Source organism: Camelus ferus, chromosome 1, assembly GCF_009834535.1.
Source record: "Camelus ferus isolate YT-003-E chromosome 1, BCGSAC_Cfer_1.0, whole genome shotgun sequence".
Lineage (NCBI taxonomy): Eukaryota > Metazoa > Chordata > Mammalia > Artiodactyla > Camelidae > Camelus > Camelus ferus.
The window spans coordinates 108,491,595-108,510,455 of NC_045696.1; the positions used below are offsets into that span (position 1 = coordinate 108,491,595).

At 50.1% G+C, this 18,861-nt stretch overlaps 1 protein-coding gene across 3 annotated transcripts in view; it reads right to left on the reverse strand.

Moving 5' to 3' along the window:
• Positions 1-1,865: 1,865 nt before the first annotated feature.
• Positions 1,866-18,861, reverse strand: part of EPHB1 (EPH receptor B1) — a 409,323-nt gene continuing 392,327 nt past the window's right edge. For all 3 annotated transcript variants that reach the window (XM_032488058.1, XM_032488067.1, XM_014557700.2), the window contains 4 exons: positions 14,265-14,414; positions 8,952-9,145; positions 6,978-7,133; positions 1,866-3,693 (listed from right to left, as the gene is read on the reverse strand). In XM_032488058.1, coding sequence (XP_032343949.1) covers positions 3,585-3,693; positions 6,978-7,133; positions 8,952-9,145; positions 14,265-14,414 — 609 coding nt within the window. In that variant the 3' untranslated portion in view covers positions 1,866-3,584. The remainder of the gene's footprint in view (positions 3,694-6,977; positions 7,134-8,951; positions 9,146-14,264; positions 14,415-18,861) is intronic.

Consider the following 18,861-nt stretch of genomic DNA (forward strand, 5'->3'; position numbering starts at 1 on the left):
GGTGTGCCTGGCAGAGGCCCCCAGTGAGCCATCCCCTGGGCTGCACAGCACGGCCATAGACTCCTTCTCTTTAGCCTGGCTGTCAGGGCCATGAGCCACTGACCACTGTGCAAAGTGTGTTTTTAAGAAAGGATCTGAATTAGAATTAATTATCTGCCAGATGATGAGGCAGCATGTCTAACTGGAATTCAGGGGACTGGGGTCTTGCTGTCAGTAGCCTTTTCCCCAGGGAGCTCTTTTGACAGTGTGAGTAAAGCTCCCTGGGGCCAAAGTGCCAGTGGGCACAGACACCTTGTGCAGGAGACCAGCCTCTCCCATCCTTCATGCCCAAGAGTATGAGGGTTCCTTCCTCTCTTCCTGGGTATCTCCAGAACCTCGATGCCTATCATCCCGAGTCAGGGCTTTATGTCTATCAGGAAGGTAGGTGAGTGCAGAGCAGTGATTCTCAAAGTGTGGTCCCTGGACTAGCAGCAATCAGCACCCCCTGAGTGCTGATTCTGAGAAGTGCAAATGCCTGTGTTCCTGTCTTGAGAGCCACTGGATGGGGAAAACCTGGAGATGGGGTCCAGTGATCTGTGTCTTATTTAACACACCCTCCAGGAGATGCTAATGTACACTCAAGGGTTAGCCCCACTGCGATGGAGGGTAAGGGCACGGAGTCAGACGCCTGTCACATCCTGTCTCCACCATGGTGTGACCTAGGAAAGGTCTCTGTTTTTTAGTTTCCTCACCTGAAAATGGGGCACAATAAAGCATCTGCTAAGAGTTAATACAAGTAAAGCACTTAGAAACGTGCCTGGCACCGAGGGCCTGCCCTGGAGTGTTAGCCAGGCTTCCTCCAAGGTAGTGACCATTAGACACATCTGAGGAAACTGAGGTTGGAGAGGTTAGTGACCCACCTCCTGCTCAGAGGGAGTGCGTGGGGTCTCACTCACCAGAGACACACCGAATTTCGGGGTGTGGAGGGGTGCTGGGCATCTATAGCGAGGGGCCGAGTCCAGACTTGGTCACACCCCCTCCCTTGGGAACCACACTTTGAGATGTCCTGGCCGTGGCTCTGCTGACCTGCCTACGTTTTCCCTCCGTGTACATTGGGGTCTTTCTCTCTTTGGTGGGATCTCATGGACAAACCTAACCAAGGGGTGTGACATGACCTTGGCCTTGACCTTGCTTTGTCCACAGCCAGGAGGTAGGTTGGCATTGGTGGAGGTGCAGAGAGGATTTTGGGTTCAGGAGGCTGCCTGAGGAATTTGGTGACAAGTTAGAATTCATTCCTGTGGAAAATTGCGAGTAGATTAGCTGAATTGCTTAGGCTTGTAAGACACAGCATGGATTGACGTCTTTGGGGTAATTAGCAAATTGTGCATGGAATTGGTAAGTTCCTAGTAGAGGAAGTTTTCTCTTCTACTTGCCACATGGCTGGAATGGGGCCTTCTGCAGCTGTGAGCCATTCTGCTGGGGCAATTCTGTCCATCTTCTCCCGCCCCCACTAAGTAAAGGGCGGGGCTTTAAGATGGGGCAACCTTGCATCAGAGCCGTACCCCAGACCTGTGAGCCTCTCTGAAGGGGCCTCAGAAGGTAAGGACCTCTCCAAGTACAAAGTTACCTGGGAATAGGGAGAAAGGTTCATCTCACCTTCAGGATGTCGCACATCAGCTGCTTGGGAACCAGAACGTCTTTAGCTGTCTCCTCCAACTGCATGTCCACACACACAGTCTGAAATAGTCTTTAGTGGCTTTTACAAAACTGGCCTGGATGGGAACTTCTCAAATGCAGGGTGTAAGCTGAGGTCAGGGCTAACCGTATAATACTTATTGGTGATTGTTTGTGTTTATTTGCCAGTGACTTCCGTGTACTATTATTTGGGAGGGAGGTGATTAGTTTTATCTATCTGTTTATTTTTAATGCAGGGACTGGGGATTGAACCCAGGACCTTGTGCATGCTAAGCATGTGCTCCACCACTGAGCTATACCCTCCCCTGCCAGTGACTTCTTACACTGCATATTTGAGGCTTCAGAGCCTCCTATGCACTCAGTTCTTGTTTGGGGTCACACCAGTGAGAATGATTCTAACATACTCTGCTTCTGGCGAGTCACAGGGCCCAGGATCTGGGATGTGTTCCCTTCCTGCCCTATTAGGGGGGAGGGAGCAGTTATTAAGTCTTCTCCAATAACTTGGTGGGGGAGCCACTGGCCTCTGGAACACACACTCCGACACCATCCTATGTAAACCCAGACATGCTTCTGCTCATTTTAATTAGACAGATAAAATTAGCAAGGAGATTATAGGTAAAAGGAGAAATTAAAAATATTTCAATGTTAGGTGGAATTTACAAAAGTGAATCGAACAATGAGGTACAGGAAGGAATGCAGAGAAACACAGACACATCTGAAACATTCCTCGGATGCCACACAGCTGAAGCCAGTCCACAGATAAGGGAAGAAGGACTCTCCCTCAGCCACCTCCTCTTGAATTGCAGATTCCAGGGATGTGGAAGAACATTCTCCAGAAACACCTTCCTTCTCCTTCTTTTTAGATGTTACCAACAATAAGTAAGCAGTCAGTGTCATTCTAGAAGGGCCCACACTGCATCCAATTCAAACCACTCACCTGTTTCCTGTCTGAATTTGCAAGCTCACCAGAGGTTTTTTCCCCTTTTGTTTTATTTAAAAATTTTTTTCTCCCTACTTTCTCTCTCCATTGAGCCAACAGGCCCATCGAGCCAACCAGAAAACCTGACCAACAACGTGCTCCGGCCCCTTTAGCTTTTCCAGGGGCAAAGAACTCCCAGTTCTTTCTTATTTGCATCTGTTACGAACAAGCACAGTCATTTGATAACGCAGACATACATACGCGTGCTCTTGCACACGGAAACAGGTTTCTCTTTTTTTTTTTTTCCCCCAATTTGTGGTTTCTTTTTCCTTTTTTGCAGAAAATGCAAACGAAAGAAAAACAAGGTTTTCAATTGAAGGTACATCTCTTCTTCAATATGAAGACATTAATTGAATTGGTTGGATCCCCCATGCAGTGGTCAGCAAAGTCCTTTGGCAACTGACAGAACATCTGGAGACTCAGGAGCTGGGGTTTGTTGGAAGAAACTTCCCTACACGAGTCATGAGCAAAGGGAAATGGATGTGGGAGAGGGGAGGGGACTCTGGGGGAGGAGTACAGAAGGAGAACAGAAAAGAACGTCATTGGTGAGGAAGAAAATGGACAATTGCTTCTGTTTTTTCCCCTCTACCTCCTTCCCTTTCTTCTTGTAGATGGAGGCGTCAGCCCACCGAGGGTGGAAGCTGAGTTCACTCTTGGTCCCCTGATGCGTACTGTTTTGTCTTCACTTCTGTTGACCATCACCTTGTAGTTTTTTTATTATCTATTTGGTTTCCCATCTTAAATGTGCGTCTGTCACTGAGAAACGAAGGTTGCCTATGGGGAATAGGTCCAGTTTATTCTTCGTTGATGGGAATGCATTTCACAGCTGAGAAGCTGATCTCTCCAGAACATTCCACGGTGGTCAACCTCTGGCTTCCCCCTTGAGCCAGGTCCTTTTCCTTCCTCTCCTCCCCACAGAAAATGAGAGTTCTCATGCCATTGCCGTTGGTGACTGACTCATCTGGACCCTCATAGATAGAATGCTGTTCAGAATCTTCTTCTGATGACCTGCCAAGGTGACCCCTATTCTCAGGAGGTCTCTAGGAGGGAAAAAGCCACAGAAGAAGGCATTTTAGTGCTTTGCACGGATCAAAACTCATCACAGAATGCAAGCACCTGATAGTAGTGGGGTAGGCAAATGAGTGTGTTTGAAATCCAAAGCACCCAAGTTTACCCGAGTCTGGCAAACATCTAACGAGAGATGCTTTTACTGAATCTCGCTTTCTCCATGCAGTGGTCTCATCTCCGAGCTCCCCTCCGGCTTAGACAACCTGGAAGCATTGTGCCTTGCTCCTCCCCTGTGGGTTCTGGAGCTGCTCCTTCACTGTGTCCATGACCCTAGGTGGACCAGAAGGTTCTTCTGCTATTTTTTTTTTTAACACCACAAGCACACACTCTATGGGGCTTCAGTAATTCTGTGAGTTTTCTGCCTAAATTAGTGATCACCCACTGTGATTGAAAAGATGTGGGGCTTGCCTGGTTTTCTGATGTGTTCCCCTGAGTTCCCATTTTCTGTCTCTGTTTGAATTTTAATGTCATGAATTTTTAAGAAGGGCGATCTCAAAATAACTTTTAAATATCTGCCCAAGCAGGAATCCAAGGAATATGTTTAGGACAGGGATTTGGACTGGATTCGTCTTTGAGCTGTGATTCTTCATATGAACAAGTCCATGGCTGATACCTGACTCTGGGGAAACCCATGCATCGACCCATGCATCTTTCTTTAGTTAATAAGGTAGCAGTTACTTGAGTGGTTCCTATGTGCCACATACTAACTCCTTTAACCTACAGAAGCATTTTGTACAAATTGCCAAACCACTCAGTCAATGACGATCATTTACCAGCAATCATTTCTCACGTGTGTCCTGTAGGCAGACAATAGACCAAGTGTTCTGCAAGGACTACTCTATTTACCTCTCCCCACAAAACAGTGAGATGGGCACTATTATTATTTGCACATTTATAGACAAGGCGAGTATGTATGGCTCAGAGAAGTTGAGTGACATGTTCAAGATCACATAGCAGGTATATGGTGCTGGAGCTGGGATTCCAATTCAGGACAGCCCGACTCTCAGCCATTCTGCCGGGCAGCTCTGGGAAGTCTAACATTCTGACTGTACTCCCTCCAGATTCCTCTGTCCCCACACAGCCGATCACTCTGTACACTGTGCATAAGACCCACGAGGTGGACGCTGTGCAGATCCCGATCTTCAATGCCTGGCTCTCCTCTGGACCTCCACCTTTCAGCTGGCAGTCAGGCCCCCGCGGGCTGCCGCTGGTCTAGACTGTCCAATTGCCCGTGTCTTTTCGGCAAACACTTTTGAGAAGTATGCTTGGATTTCAAATTCACAAACTGGCCGCTATCTATTTTATTTAGTTATACGTATTTTTTCCCCCATCGTTCGTCTCTCAAGAATCAAACGAAATTGCTCCAATAGTTTGTGAAGATTTTTTTTTCACTTTGAACTAAATCCCTTCATTTTCAGTTTCACCTTCCTTTTATTCTGCCCCTTGTTCTGTTTCATGTGGCTCTTCCCGGACTGAGGGAATTACCCAATCTGATTCCTTCAGTTCATGGGGGATCAGGTGACAACAGTCCCCACACTGAGCCATCGACAGTGGGAAAGCAGGCGTAGCCCTGCCTTCACGGGTACCTGCTTGGTCCCTGCACCCTGGCATCTATTCTAGCTCTGCAAGATGGGGAAGCTGGTTTTCTACTGGTAAGGGCTTAGTTTTTATTTTTTGGTGCCTGACAATAGTTCATAACAGCGAGGACAGTTTTTTAGGCATATTCAAGTCTCCCTGGAAGTGGAGGTTTCATCATTCCTAGCAGGAATAAACCCGAGAGAGGTAAAGCTGGCCTCTAGGAAGACGCACTGCAGAGCAGGAGTCTGGGACAGAAGGCCAAGAGTCAAGAAGCTGTCCCCCTCGGACTCAACCGCAGCGGGTGGAGGACCACCTGTCTCCCCTGGGTCTTAGCAACTGGCCTGCCCAGGAGCGAATCCCAGGTGTATGACCCGGAACAGGTGATCAGTCTGTCACCTGCCTGGTGGACTGACCAATCCTCTACCGAGGGAAATGTGTGTCACGGGCCACCAACCTCAGGGCCGTCAGTGCCCGCTGCAGCCGGGCGGCTGGTGAGGTCCCCGCTGCTATGCACGTGCGTGACTATGTGTGTGTATTCAAAATTTGACTCTTGCCAGCTCTAGTCCAGTGGTTCCCAAACTTTACTGCACATTAGAACCACCTGGAGAGTTTTAAACATGCGATGCCCAGGTCTTACCACACGCCAAATGAATCAGAAAATCGGTGTGTGGGAATCAGGCATCAATAGTTTAAAAGACTCCCAGGTGACTCCAGTGTGCAGCAAAGTACAGGCCCCGGGTGGCCCTGGGTGGATGGGTGGGAGGATGTGGACCTGGCCACCAGGAAAGCAGGCTTCAGTCCCTGCTATGTTGCTCCTGAGAGCTGAATCTTTAGACACTAATGTCACCTACTTTCTAAATCACTGAATGGCAGGGGGATAACTAGACAGAATTCCCAAACTATGGTTCCACAAAATTCTGCTCTTCCAAAATATAGTTCCATGGTATTTAATAATTTTACAAGGCTTTCTCTATTTCAGGATTCCTCATGGCCTTTTCCATGCTAATATATGAGTGAATCTCCAGGAGAAAGATAAAAGGCTCAGTATTTCCCAAATTTATTTGACCATGGGACTCGTCTTCCCAAGGAGAACCTATTAACATTTCCCCAAACTGGGGCTGCTCAGAACATTTTCGGAAAATGATGTACAACATGGATCTTTAAGACCCTTTCTGGCTCCCATCTTATCTGAATAATTTTAGTTTTTGTATTCCTCGGTGCTCCTGTGGGGGCTGCGGATTGGAAAATAATTTGTGGGGGATGGAAACGTATGCTTATTTACAAGTGCCATCTAAGTTCAGATCCCGTGCATCGGGGACTGCTGCTGACTCAGTGCAATGCCCCTTCCCGCGGTGTTGTTTAAAGTACTGGCTGGCTGTGTTCTTTCCATCTGGATGCTCTCTTTGATGGGCTGAGTTTAAAAACTTAAACGGAGGAGAGACTCTCAGTGATTAGGCAAACGACATATGGCTGTGACTTTGAAGAATTCTCATTTGGGGCCCCGAGTGGATCTCAGCCTCCCCAGCCCACCCCTCCATCTTTCCCACCAGGCCTGGTTCGATACAGAAGTGGGGATCGAGGGATGAGGCCAGAAGGCAGGACTTGCACATGCGTGATAGCAGGGAGGGAGCCGTGACCCCCAGCCATGGGCGGGACAGAGGCGATTCGCATCACTTACTCTGATGTCATCTGGGTGACCAGCTGGAGGGAGGTGAAGCCGGCAGTGAGGAAGCTGTCCCTGTACTGGACCATTTTGATGGCACTGAGCCAGTCATCCACGGTGGTAAAGGCCGTGAAGTCTGGGATGGAGCGGTCAAGCAGGGGCTGGGAAGGCCTGCAAGACGGAGGGGAGAAGGTCACCCCACTGCTGCAGGGGTGCATGGGCAGAGTCACACTCTGAGCAGACGGCAGACTTCAACGGGGTTCAGCATTCTTGGTGGGATGAGGATTAGAGGGGAAACCTGGGCTGACCCTTCCTTCTCGACAGAATCCCAAGTTGGCATGGCTTCTTAAGGCCAGGTGGCCAGTCCGCCTACCTCTGGGCTCTGTCCCATGCTGGTCAGTCCAGAAGGGCAGACTGACCCAGCGTGCAGTCTGAAGGGAGGAGAAGGACCACGACTCTGGTGTAAACTGAAATCTAAGAGCTTCATTATCTGAAGATAGAGTCCTTTAAAAATACATATAAAGTTCAATGCAACCTCCTCAGATCTCCTGGTAACATTTTTCTTCCGGTTCCATCCTCAGCTAACTGAAAGAAGTGGGACAGAGCAGCCCCCCACTGACCTCTTCTGTACTCAAAGCAGACCCTCAGGTCCCCAGTCCAGAAATCAGGGTGCCATCCTCACAGCTCCCTCACCTTCAGCACCCGCACCCAATTCTTCGCCACATCACCAAGATTTGACCTCCAAAATCTCTCAAACCCATTCACTTCTTCCCACACCATTTGCCCAGTCTGAGATGCTGTCTTCTTTACCACAGTTACTGAGATGCTCTGCCTCTGCACGCTGCCCTCAACACCAGCTCCACACTCTAGCCTGGCGCTCTTTAAAAGACACAAATGTGGTCATGTTAATAGCTCTCACTCCGACCCTGATTCATGTCAGCCCTTCCGATGGGTGATCACTGCTCTGAAAATCAAGCCCAGGAGTCCTAGCAGAGCCTAAAGGCTCTAAGCGGCTGGTCCCTGCTCAACTTGCCAGCCTCAGCCTCAGCCTCCACCCTGTCCCCTTACAAACTGCATTCCCAACACACTGGCCCTGTCCTTCCAGCCTCGGGCCTCTGCTCATGCTGTGCCCTTGGCCTGGAACCCTGATCCTCTACCTCCATCTTCCTTTCATTTGGTTAATGCCTCCTCACCCTTCAGCTCTCAACTGAGATAACAGGCATCAGGGACACCTCTCTGACCCCAGCCTGACTGAGCTGTATGCTCTCCAAGCACCATGCTCCCCTCTGCCACGCTGGCCACTGAAGTCTCGGTTTGCATTTCTTCAGGTGACCATCTGATTAAGGTCTGCCTGCTCCTAAATGATTCTAAGCTCCACGAGGGCGTGTCTATCTTTTCCATCTGATGCGGCCAGCAAGGGCACCATGCTTAGCATCCAAGTACCCAGCAAACTTCAGTCAGAATGAGTTAATAAGTGAGTTAACATTGCACATGTAGGTGAGTGACCCACAGCTGACAGTCGATGACAGTAACTGAGAACTCTGTGCATTTGGTCATAACAAATCTAGTTGCTTTGAATTTCTCTGTCCCCCAGCAATCAGGTTGGCCAAAGTTCCGAGTCTGCTGTTCCACCTGCCTCGTGGACTGGTGAGGTTAGCAGAAAGGGTGCCTTCTGGGAACGGGATTGCCTAGAAGTGGCCTCATACCAGTCAGATCAGAGGCGCCTGGTGCCTCGCCCATCAGAAGTCAATGGAAGGGAGAGACCCAGACAGGGATCTTATCATCTGTCTGCAGCCCATGCTGGAGGCAGGGAATATTTTAGGGAGATAGAAGAATCCTGGAACTTCTTCCAAGAAGTGGTTAAGCTTAGCTGCCTCCCCCTTGCTCTCAGTAGACTGAAAGCTAGCAGACTGGCTGTGGGTTTTTCCCAGACTAGGAGACCCTAGGAACCCCCTCCACCTAGGAACCCTCCTGTTCCACTAGACTCACACGGCGGTGATGGTTGCCACAGTCTTGAGACTTGCCGGGTTCCGGATCATCTTGTCCAGGGTGTTGACAATCTCTGCAAAGCGGGGCCGGCTATTACGGTCCTTCTGCCAACAGTCCAGCATGAGCTGGTGTAGAGCAGCTGGGCAGTCCATGGGTGGGGGCAGCCGGTAGTCTTGCTCGATGGCATTGATGACCTGCAGTGACATCCATGGGAACAGGTATGATTGGTGACGAGCCACCAGCCGGTCATTCACGAATTAGCCTCTGAGGACGGAGACTCCTTGACCGGGATGCCCTCATTCTGTTCACCAGTACCTTTCACTGTAACAGATTTTATGTGCACTTGGCTTTTCCCTCTAGACTGTGGGATCCCAAAAAGCAGGGCCCAGGTCTTATTGTCCCTTTGTGTCTCTGGCACCTGGCACAGGGCCTGACACACACAAGATCTCTGTAGATGTTTACTGAAGGATGAGCCGGTGAATGGCTTGAGCTTCCTCTTTTGAGACGACATCAGGCCCAATTTTGCCTTCCTGGCAGCTGGTGGCACCAGGGAAGATGAAACAGTGGCACATGGGAAACTTAGTGAACCCACTAATACAAAGGTCACACCTCAAAGCCCATGGCGGCCTCATCCTTTCACTGCTACAGAAAGAGAAAGGGAGGGAAGGGACCATCATTCGATAGACAACCTGCTCCATGCCTGGGACCCTCGAGATGCTTCTTAGGCATTATTTACCTTCATCTTCATGAGGCAGCAACAAGAACTGGGTGGAAGATAATTTAGTTAAACAAATTGGTTTCAGTACAATGACAATGGTCAAAATAACAAGGTGATCCAACATGAATATCCCCAATCAGGTTTCGTTAATTTTCGCAGACTCCAGGGAATAATTCTGTAAAGATTTAAGTACTTTTTCTGTTTTTTAGATTCTTGTAAGTGGTCTTCACCCCTTACTTCTTAATTTCCAATTCATTTAAATCAATTATGCTTGCTCTGTGCTTTTTGTAATAGCAAAAATAATTGTAAATGACCCAGTACTAAGCATATAAATTTATTATGGAACACTCATAACACAATGGAAGGCCTGGAATACAACGCAGACCTTAAGATGTTGCAAAAATATACCTATTGAAATGGAAATATGCTCCCATTGTAATATTAGGCAAAAGAGCAGGCTGCATAAGTGAAAATATGGTATAATTTTGCTTTTGTAAAAGAAAAAAAAACAAAAAAAAATCAAAACAAAACAAAAACCAAAATTACATACATACATAGAAAAGACCTTGAAAGGATATCTACCATGGAGCTAACGGTGATTGCCTCTGAGCAGGTAGAAACATGCATGCCCTTTGTGTTTTTCTTTCTGTTTGTTTGTATGTTTATTTTCTGTAATAATTAGGCATTGATTTTACATTAAACAGTGAAAGGGCCTTTAACAACATAGGACATAATTTGGAGTTCAGGGATTTTCAGGTGTTTTTGCCTCTACTTTTAAAAATGTCAGATTCATTTCAACTGATTATTTCTTCTTCTTTTTCATTTTCTTTTTTTTTTTTAATATACTTTGTAAATGAATCAGAAAGTGAATATTCTCAATCAGTTTATATTTTTACAAATTCTATGCATAGTATACAGGGCATGAGGTGGAGCACGAGATAATATAATAACCTGAAATCATTAGAGATAATCAAGGTATATTGTATTATTCCTTCTCTTCAGTATGCCAGAAAAACAAACAAGCATACAGACCATACCAATATTATCACTTTACAAACAACCAGCGACTGGAAACGTTCACTTTTGAATAATATATCTCACCGCCAACAAATGTTTATCTCAGCCAGGCTGCTGTCAATCAAGTTACCGGCTAACCTCATAGGAGGGTACTTTAGCCCGTTTTTCCCCTCAAGGGGATGGAGGCCCAGGCAGGGAGGTGCCCAAAGGCAGGCAGCTGGTGAGTGATAGGGCTGGGAATAAATCCGGGGACATCTGAGTGTAAGTTAGGACTACCTCGAAGCCCACTGCCCCTAGGCCTCGGTGGGGACGCTACATTGCTCGCAGCCTGGAGAACAGCCCTCGCAGCCTTGTGATGCCTTCATGGGGGGCGGAGGAATGGGCGGATGGAGCTAAGCCAAGTAATCCACGAGTAGGAGAGGCCGGGCTTGTAAACTGGCACCCCTTTTCAGCTCCTCCCAGACAGCCAGATTGAGGGACCCGGGCGCAGTCCCCTACTCACCCTGGAGACAAGTGGGATTACCCACTGAATGGCCCCACGAATTCTTTCTGGGTGCCCTAGGGACAGGCTAGGTGGGACCAGCAGGAAGAGCTGGTGTCCCAATTCAGCTTCTCATGGGGTTAGGGGCCCCAAAGTCTGCCAATGCAGAGCAGCTCGTGTTCCCCCAAACTGCCCGCATCTCTGCTCAAATGATTTGATGGCCAGAACCCCAAATACTGATGTTCCCCCGTGACAAGATTTCATTCCCGTCTGCTAATCAGAGGAAGGAGCACTGGAGGAAGAGCCCTGGTCGGGGGCACAGCTCCGTGGTGTCACCAGCTGACCCAAGCACTCCTGGCAGAGCATCAAGAGGCTGGGGACCCGGGCACAGGGGACTCTTCTGCCTGGGAGCCTTACACTGAACACCTAGCTGCTTTTCCTCCTCTGAATGGTCAGCAGCAACTCCTCGGACCCACCTGAGGGCCAGTGTAAACAAATGCCCCAGGGGCTGAAAGAGGCAGGGATGGGGTGGGGTGAGGGCTGCCTTTGCTATTTTGCACCCCGAGATGGCAAGAATGGGGGTTAGGTGGGGACCAGGGGCAGGTGGTCTGACCTGGGTGCCTCAGAGCTGGAGCTCCTCTGGGAAAGGAGTAGGGCCCCTCCCCTGCCCTCCTGTCCCCAGCTGGGCTCCTGGCTGTCCCCTGTCCTCCGACTTGCACTTCCTATTAGTGAGCTGGGCGGTGGGCGGGCTCACTCAACCTTGCATGCAGAGAGTGAAGTGGAGGAACTCAGAGCAGTGGAGGAACCAGGGCAGAGGGGGTTAAGTTGAGCTCTGATGTTTCAATACAACTGCAGCTCCTCTCCACAGACACTGCCACTCTCATTATCTCTGTCAATCAGATCCAAGCAGTAGAACTTCCAAGTTCTCTCTCTGGCTGACAAACTCTCTGTACATGTTCAAAGACTTTCCTGGGCTCCGGAAGCCCAATTACCAGCACTCCGACTTGCCACTGCAATTCTCTTTCTTAAAGCCTTTCAATTGTCATCTGTAACATCCTTTACTGCCACCACCTCAGTGGTTTCTGATGAGCCCGGCTGCAGCCTGAGCCGCTGGGAGCCCTCCTGCCTGTCTCCCAGGCCAGGTCAGAAGATGCCCTCTGAACGGGCAAAAGTCACCTTCCGCCGCCCACAGAAAGCAGGATGGTACTTGAGACAATGCTGAGGGGCTTTATTTTGGAGAAACACAACAAAATTAGAATAAACTGCTACTCTACAGATGTTCTTATTCCCTCTGAGGCTCAGCTCAAGCATCAAAGATCTGGAAGCCATCCCCACCTCCCCCCCGCAATGTCCCCACCGCCCTGTGTATGTGCCACTGGGCTGTGAACCCCCCAAGAATAGAGCCGGCAAGCACAATGCTTAGACACAGTTAGCATACACTGAGTGTTTGCTGAATGGATGATTTGGGAATTCTGAAAGTCTAATATCAGAAACGCCATTTGTCTTCCACAGAGGTGAATGCATTTGCTGAGAATATCTTGAATGTCAAATCTTGCCTGTCAGACAGTTTCCTAAGCCATTCTCTGTGTGCCGAATTGCTCTTAATCGGATTACAGTCTCTGGGCAGGACGAAACGGGCCGGCTTTTTCTGACTCACATTTATTACTCCTCTAGCTGACAGTCTGGACGGAACCAGAGTGCACTTGATTTCGTGAAAGCAGCCTTGGCATCAATTCCAACACTTACCGATTCGACATGCTATGGGAGCAGAGGCAAAGCATGGATAATTGGAGATAATAGAGGATCCAGACACCACATGTGGTCAGATCAGGACCTGGTTAAGGATGCAGCCATTTCACCTGCTCTGGGCTGAAGCCACTCCTACCCACGGGAGCAAGGGGCAGCACCTCGCTCCTCCTTGGAATGTGTTTTCTGGGCCCCCGAGTCGCCACCTTTCTTAGCTTTCTGAGCATCGGCCATGGCCTGAAACCTCTGGCTGGATAGAGGGCCACCTGGGGACAGACTTCTCCAGTGTACTGGTGCCTCAGAGCCTATCCCCGCATGCGGGGCTTACGGTGTGGCTGGCTGCCTGATCTCGACTGAGACAGACCTCCCTCTTCTTGCTGGGAAGCTGGGAAAGATAATAACTGCTCTCCAACGTGATGGGAAGAGGTGTGCAGGCTTTGCAGACTGCAGTCCTCCCAGCTGCAAGGGGAGGGCGTGTATTCAGGATGTAACAGGGGGAGTGGTCCCAGGGGATTGCCCAGGGCCCAAGGTGGTGGGGAAAGCCAGGGAGGACTTCTGACTGAAATCTTATCAAAGCAAATCATCCTCAAAAGGCTTCCCACCTTTTAGTAATTATGGAGCCAAGGGTCCCCGCTGGAACACCCCCAAAATGCCTCTGCTTAAAGCATCTCAGGTGACCCCTCTCTTTCCTTTCCCCTCACCCCTTGCTGGTAGCCTGGAGAGGTGGTGTTGACCTCCACTCAGACGGGTCCCCTCCTGAGGCCCGTCTGGATCTGACCAGCCTTGGGAGGTTTGCTCAGCACCTCTGTCACTGACAGGTGACACAGGCTCCCAGAAGAGCAGATTCACAGAAAAGATGGGCCTTTTACAATTAATTCCTCTCTTTGAAGCTGGGAAAGGCAAGCCCCAGAAGGAAGGTGCAGCTGGCTCAACATAGCACATCCGTCAGCCCAGAGCAGGCCTGGAAGCCAGGTCCCGCCCTCCAACCAGCCTTGCTTCCCCTCCATCACAAGTAGTGATGGAGGGCACGCAGGCTGGGGATCTGAAGCAGGCTAGGAGTCCATGATTAATTCAGGGCCTGATCTATTCAGAATACACACCCATTCAGAACCAACCCATGGGCTCCTGGGTTGGCCTGCGCACCTTTAGAGACTTTGAGGTCGTGGGGACCATCACATCTCCCTGCTGGGCTCCCTCATTAGTTCAAACATTGGTGCCAAGGGTGTCCCTGCATCCCCTGCCCCAGATACCTCCCATTCAGGTTTTGAGACCCTGAGCTGACGACAGGCAGGCAGGCTTGGCACACCCCCGCCAAGGAGGGGTGTGGCAGCCAGGCACTGCTGACACTCACATCTTGGTTGGACATATCCCAGTAGGGTCTCTCTCCAAACGACATGACTTCCCACATGACAATCCCGTAGCTCCAGACGTCGCTGGCAGACGTGAACTTGCGGTAGGCGATAGCCTCTGGAGCCGTCCATCTCACGGGGATCTTGCCTCCCTGGAGGAAGGAGAAGCCTGGTCAGCCCAGTTGTGGGGTTCCTGGTTGAAGGCGGGTGAGAATAAACTGGGCACACGCCCTGTAACCCCCTCCCCCCACGGCTCCTGAATTAGGGCAGCGGGGCAGCGCGTGCCCACGGGCAGGGGATCTGCGGGGCTCTGCCGGCTCTTGCCACGTGTGGGCACACTTTTCTAAAATGCTGCTCTTGGGTTTGTTTCTCCATCTGGGAGTTTCCAACTTGGATCTCTGCTTGATCCTCAGTTTGTCTGCCAGACTCTACTCTGTTTTGTTTACCTAGGGGACTGATATCCATCCATTCAGCCATTCATTCACCTCCATCAACAAATAGGCAATGAGTACTGCTTTGTGCCAGGTCCTTCGTAAGGAGCTGGTGTCCCTGAGCTGAGCCAGCCAGGGGCCCTGCCCACAATCTGCACAGTGCGTGGGGAGGCAGACAAGAAAACAGAAACTCAGAACGTACTGTTAACAGGATGGAAAGTGATGAGGCAAAGGGGGATACAGGATGTTCTAAGAATCAGAGGAATCTCCCTAACACAGGGAGGGGTCAGGGAAGGTGGCCGGGACCAGTCAGAGGGAAAGTTTCCTGGAGCCTTTGGTCAAGTACAGATAACTTTACTGCCTTTTTCTACCTGTGTGACCTGCGGCAAGTTAACGAACCTCTCTGTCCCTCTGTTTCTCATTGGCAAAATGGGGGTAATGATCGCATCTACATAGTCAGGTTTTCGTGAGGATAAGTGGGTTACTATCCACAGAGTGCTTGGGGCAGGGCCTGGCATAGGGTCCACGCAGCAGATGTGCAAACTAGTTAATCGGGCAGAGTGCGGGGAGGAGGGAAGTCTGGGCAGAGAGGAGCTGGTCGATGCCGGGGGTGACTGGCAGGGGTGCAGAACGGCCGGAGGACGGAGTTCTGGAGGGGAAGTAAAGACAGGATGAGAGATCAGGAGGCATTCTGTAGGGCACAGATGCCTCTTATGGGGGTAGAGTTCAGCATTCTCTAGAGCAAATATGATCCTCATTTTCAATTCTTCACGCCAAATACCGGACTTCACTCGCTCGGCCCCGTTGCGAGGCCTGGGCTCTGCTTGCATAATGCATGAGACCCGCACCTCCCTCGCTCCCCTCTTGTCCATCTCAGGCCTTGGTGCAAGGAGGCTATTTTTATACTGACCATTCTCACGATCTGTTCAAATCACCAGAGATACGTGTTGGACTTCAGCAAAAATACCTTAAAAAATGTATAAGTGGTTAATCTGAGCATGGACGAGAGAAAAGGGAGTGAACTGCAAAGTGTATTTTTATCTGGTTTCCTACCCGGGGTCTGGGGGGAAGAAAGGCGGTGTGGTCCTGACCTCCACAGGCTCACATCCAGCTCTCTGCAAAGAAGACAGCCCTGATTGCCACCCCCTCGGATGGTGGCAGGCTTTTGTGGTGGGACGCGTCCTCCGCTCAAATGCCAGCAACGTGACAAATGCCCGGAGGGCAGGCTTGGGTGGCGGAGGCAACCGGAGGCTCTGTTCTCTGCCCACCATCCCCCCACCCACCCAAACATGAAAGAATTTGCTGGTTTTCTCTCCGTGGTACCATGGCTCAGAAGGGAGGTGAAAAATTCAGGGGACCAGGAGTTGTCAAACACCTGAGGCCAGTGTCCCACAGCCCAGAGACCCCACGTTGTGTGTCCCCATTAGGGAAGGGGGTGATGCCACACCTAGCGGGGGCCAGGGGCTCCCCCAGAGGAGAGGGATTTCTGGTCCCTCTGAATCCTGGGTTATATGGGGTGAGACAGCAGGAGTTGAATTAGCACGAGTGTGAGTGTGTGTGTGAGAGAGACGTGGAAAGTTCTCTCTCACTCACTATGTGTGCGAGGGAGGGAGAGACAAAGAGAAACCTTGGCCGTGTGGATCTGTGGCTAAAAGAGAGCCTGGGCTTCTCTTTTGTGTGGCTGTTTGTGTCAAAGAAGGAGGTGGGTGAGAGGAAAGTGTGGCTCTTCTGAATTTCCAAGAGGCGATTTGGGAGTCTGAAGGTGTCCTCTCTGCCAAGTCTGGAGTGGACCCCAGGGACCGCCAGTGACAGCTGTGGTGTCCTCCCTCTGGCACGTCAGGTGGTGGGGCCAGGCCGGCTGGCAAGGCGCCCCAGCCCTCCTGCCACCTTGCGCTGTCGGGCCTCGCTGAACACAGAGCATGGCCTGTCACCACCCCTCCTCCAACCCAGCAGGTGGCAGAGCCTTTCAGAAGAGCAGCCCGGGACAGGCAGGTGACAGCTTATCACAACTGGCTTTCCACCAAGACAGCAGGGGATGCTGACCTCCGAGGCAGCAGGGGGAGCACGGGGATGGGCACTTTCCTTCCAGGGAGTTTTCGCATTTTCTCTCGGCTTTTCAAACATCATACTGCTGGCATTACCTTCTGATGCTCAGAGGTAACTACAATGATGGTTATTTAACCTGTCTTCAATTATGTGAAAGGAAATCTATTCATTTAGAGGATGGAGACCATCCCCATGCAGGGGATTAGAAGAAAAGGAAGTGGGACAGTGTTGCAGCCTCCACGGCTTCTGCCTGTGAGAAAGGTCCTCCTGCCGGAAGAGAAGTCTGGACCAGAAGGCCCAAGGCCAGGGCATTCCTGTGACGGCTAAGTGCTCTGAGGGTCCTGGCTCTTGCCGATGCAGGTGTGAGGAAGGGGGATAGGGAAGGGGTGGTTGGCTCTGTTGGATCGGAGGAAACATGAGGGAAGAACCCTCAGGGGGTGGAGAATAGGGGAGGGTCACTGGAAGGATTCAGCACCCACGTGGGCAAGAGGGGCTGACACAGGGCTTGAAGAGAGCATCGGCCCCTGCACGGAGCTTCTCCCAGCACCAGATGACCTCATGCCCCAAGGATGCTGCATTCTGCAGGGACCAGGTTCCCCAGAGCTGCAGCTGGGGGTCACTGTTGGTGTGTGGGGAGGGGAGAAGGGGGAGGCGCCTCACTGTCATCGGTGTCCTCCACATACTGACCTTCCTGGCAAAGCTTGGCATTGAATGGCTGTGTGCAAGAAATTCTTCAAAAGTTTGACATCTCTAAAAGTTTGCTCTGGAATAATCATGCCATAACTTAACATGTGTGTGTAATTTGATAAATTAGGAGATGATATCTGGCAGCAGATTAATTCTAACCCAGCCATCTTCAGGGTCACCTGCTGATAACCCACACCTGTCACCAGAAGTGATGCCAACAGGTGGAAAGTCTCAGCGTAGAGGCACTTCAGTCCCTCAGCCTCAGCCAGCCTGCAACAAGCATCCAATGTAGCACCCACTCTGCCCAGCTCCCTGCTTGGAGCCTGGCAGTGATGAGACCTAGCCCCACTCTTAAGGAGCAATGGATACCCCCAATGCCACCCAGCCAGCCCTCACCAGCCACAGTGACATTAAGATAGTCACAGCTCATAGCTTTGGTTCTAGAACCCATCCAACTGTGGAATTTTCCAGACCAAAGTTGAAGCATAGGACCGATTTCCCTTGCTAGTTTCTTACCCTGGAGATGCCCATAAGGATTAAGCTTCTGTGTGTCTGGGCAATGCTACAGTATTTTTCTCCACCACCACGTGTGAGATGTTCATGAATATTGAGTATGATGATCACAGAATCCTTGGAATCTTGCTGCATGTGGAAGCCCCTTGAAGTGATAGGTTTATGACCCAGAGCATCATGCAATGGCTCTAAATTTTGTAATGCTCAGTCTCAAATAGGTTTATAATATACAAAACATACTGGGGTTGTTTTGAAGACCCAACATGATAAATAGGTAAACCAATCAGGATATTATTGTTACCATTAAACAAGAATTTACTGAGTGTTGTGAGTTGAATTCTGTTCCCCTCCAAAAGATAGGTTCAAATTCTAACCTCCTGTATCAGTACATGTGACCTTATTTGGAAATCTGGTCACTGGGGATATAATTGTAGCCACAGAACCAGCCCCAAACCAGCCCTATCCTCTTTCTAACAAGATGCTAAGTTGTTTTTCAGAGACAACAGAACAAAAATGCAAGTCGTGCAGCCGAAGCATACACAGAGGAGAAATTTTTGACCTCATATAACACCTGGAGCCAAAGTGTCCCCACCCTACAGAACCAAAAGACCAGGAGAGGACTGGAACCTAAAAGCCTGAGCTTTTTCAGAAGGTAAGGGTCCGCTGTCCACGAAGACCTGGTGCTGAACCTTCTTTACCACTTACAGTAACCATGTACCACCATCAGAGGCCAAGCTTTAAAGTTCTCTATCAAAACCTGCCCAGTCAGCGCTTCTGCATACCAACCCTCCTTCCCTACCTATAAAAGTGTAACAAACCCTGGTTCAGGGAGAGAGATTTGAAAGCCTTGCCTCCTGTCTCCCTGCCAGTTGACCTCGCAATAAAGCTTTTCCTTTTCTTAAATGTCAGTGCCGTAGTTTTG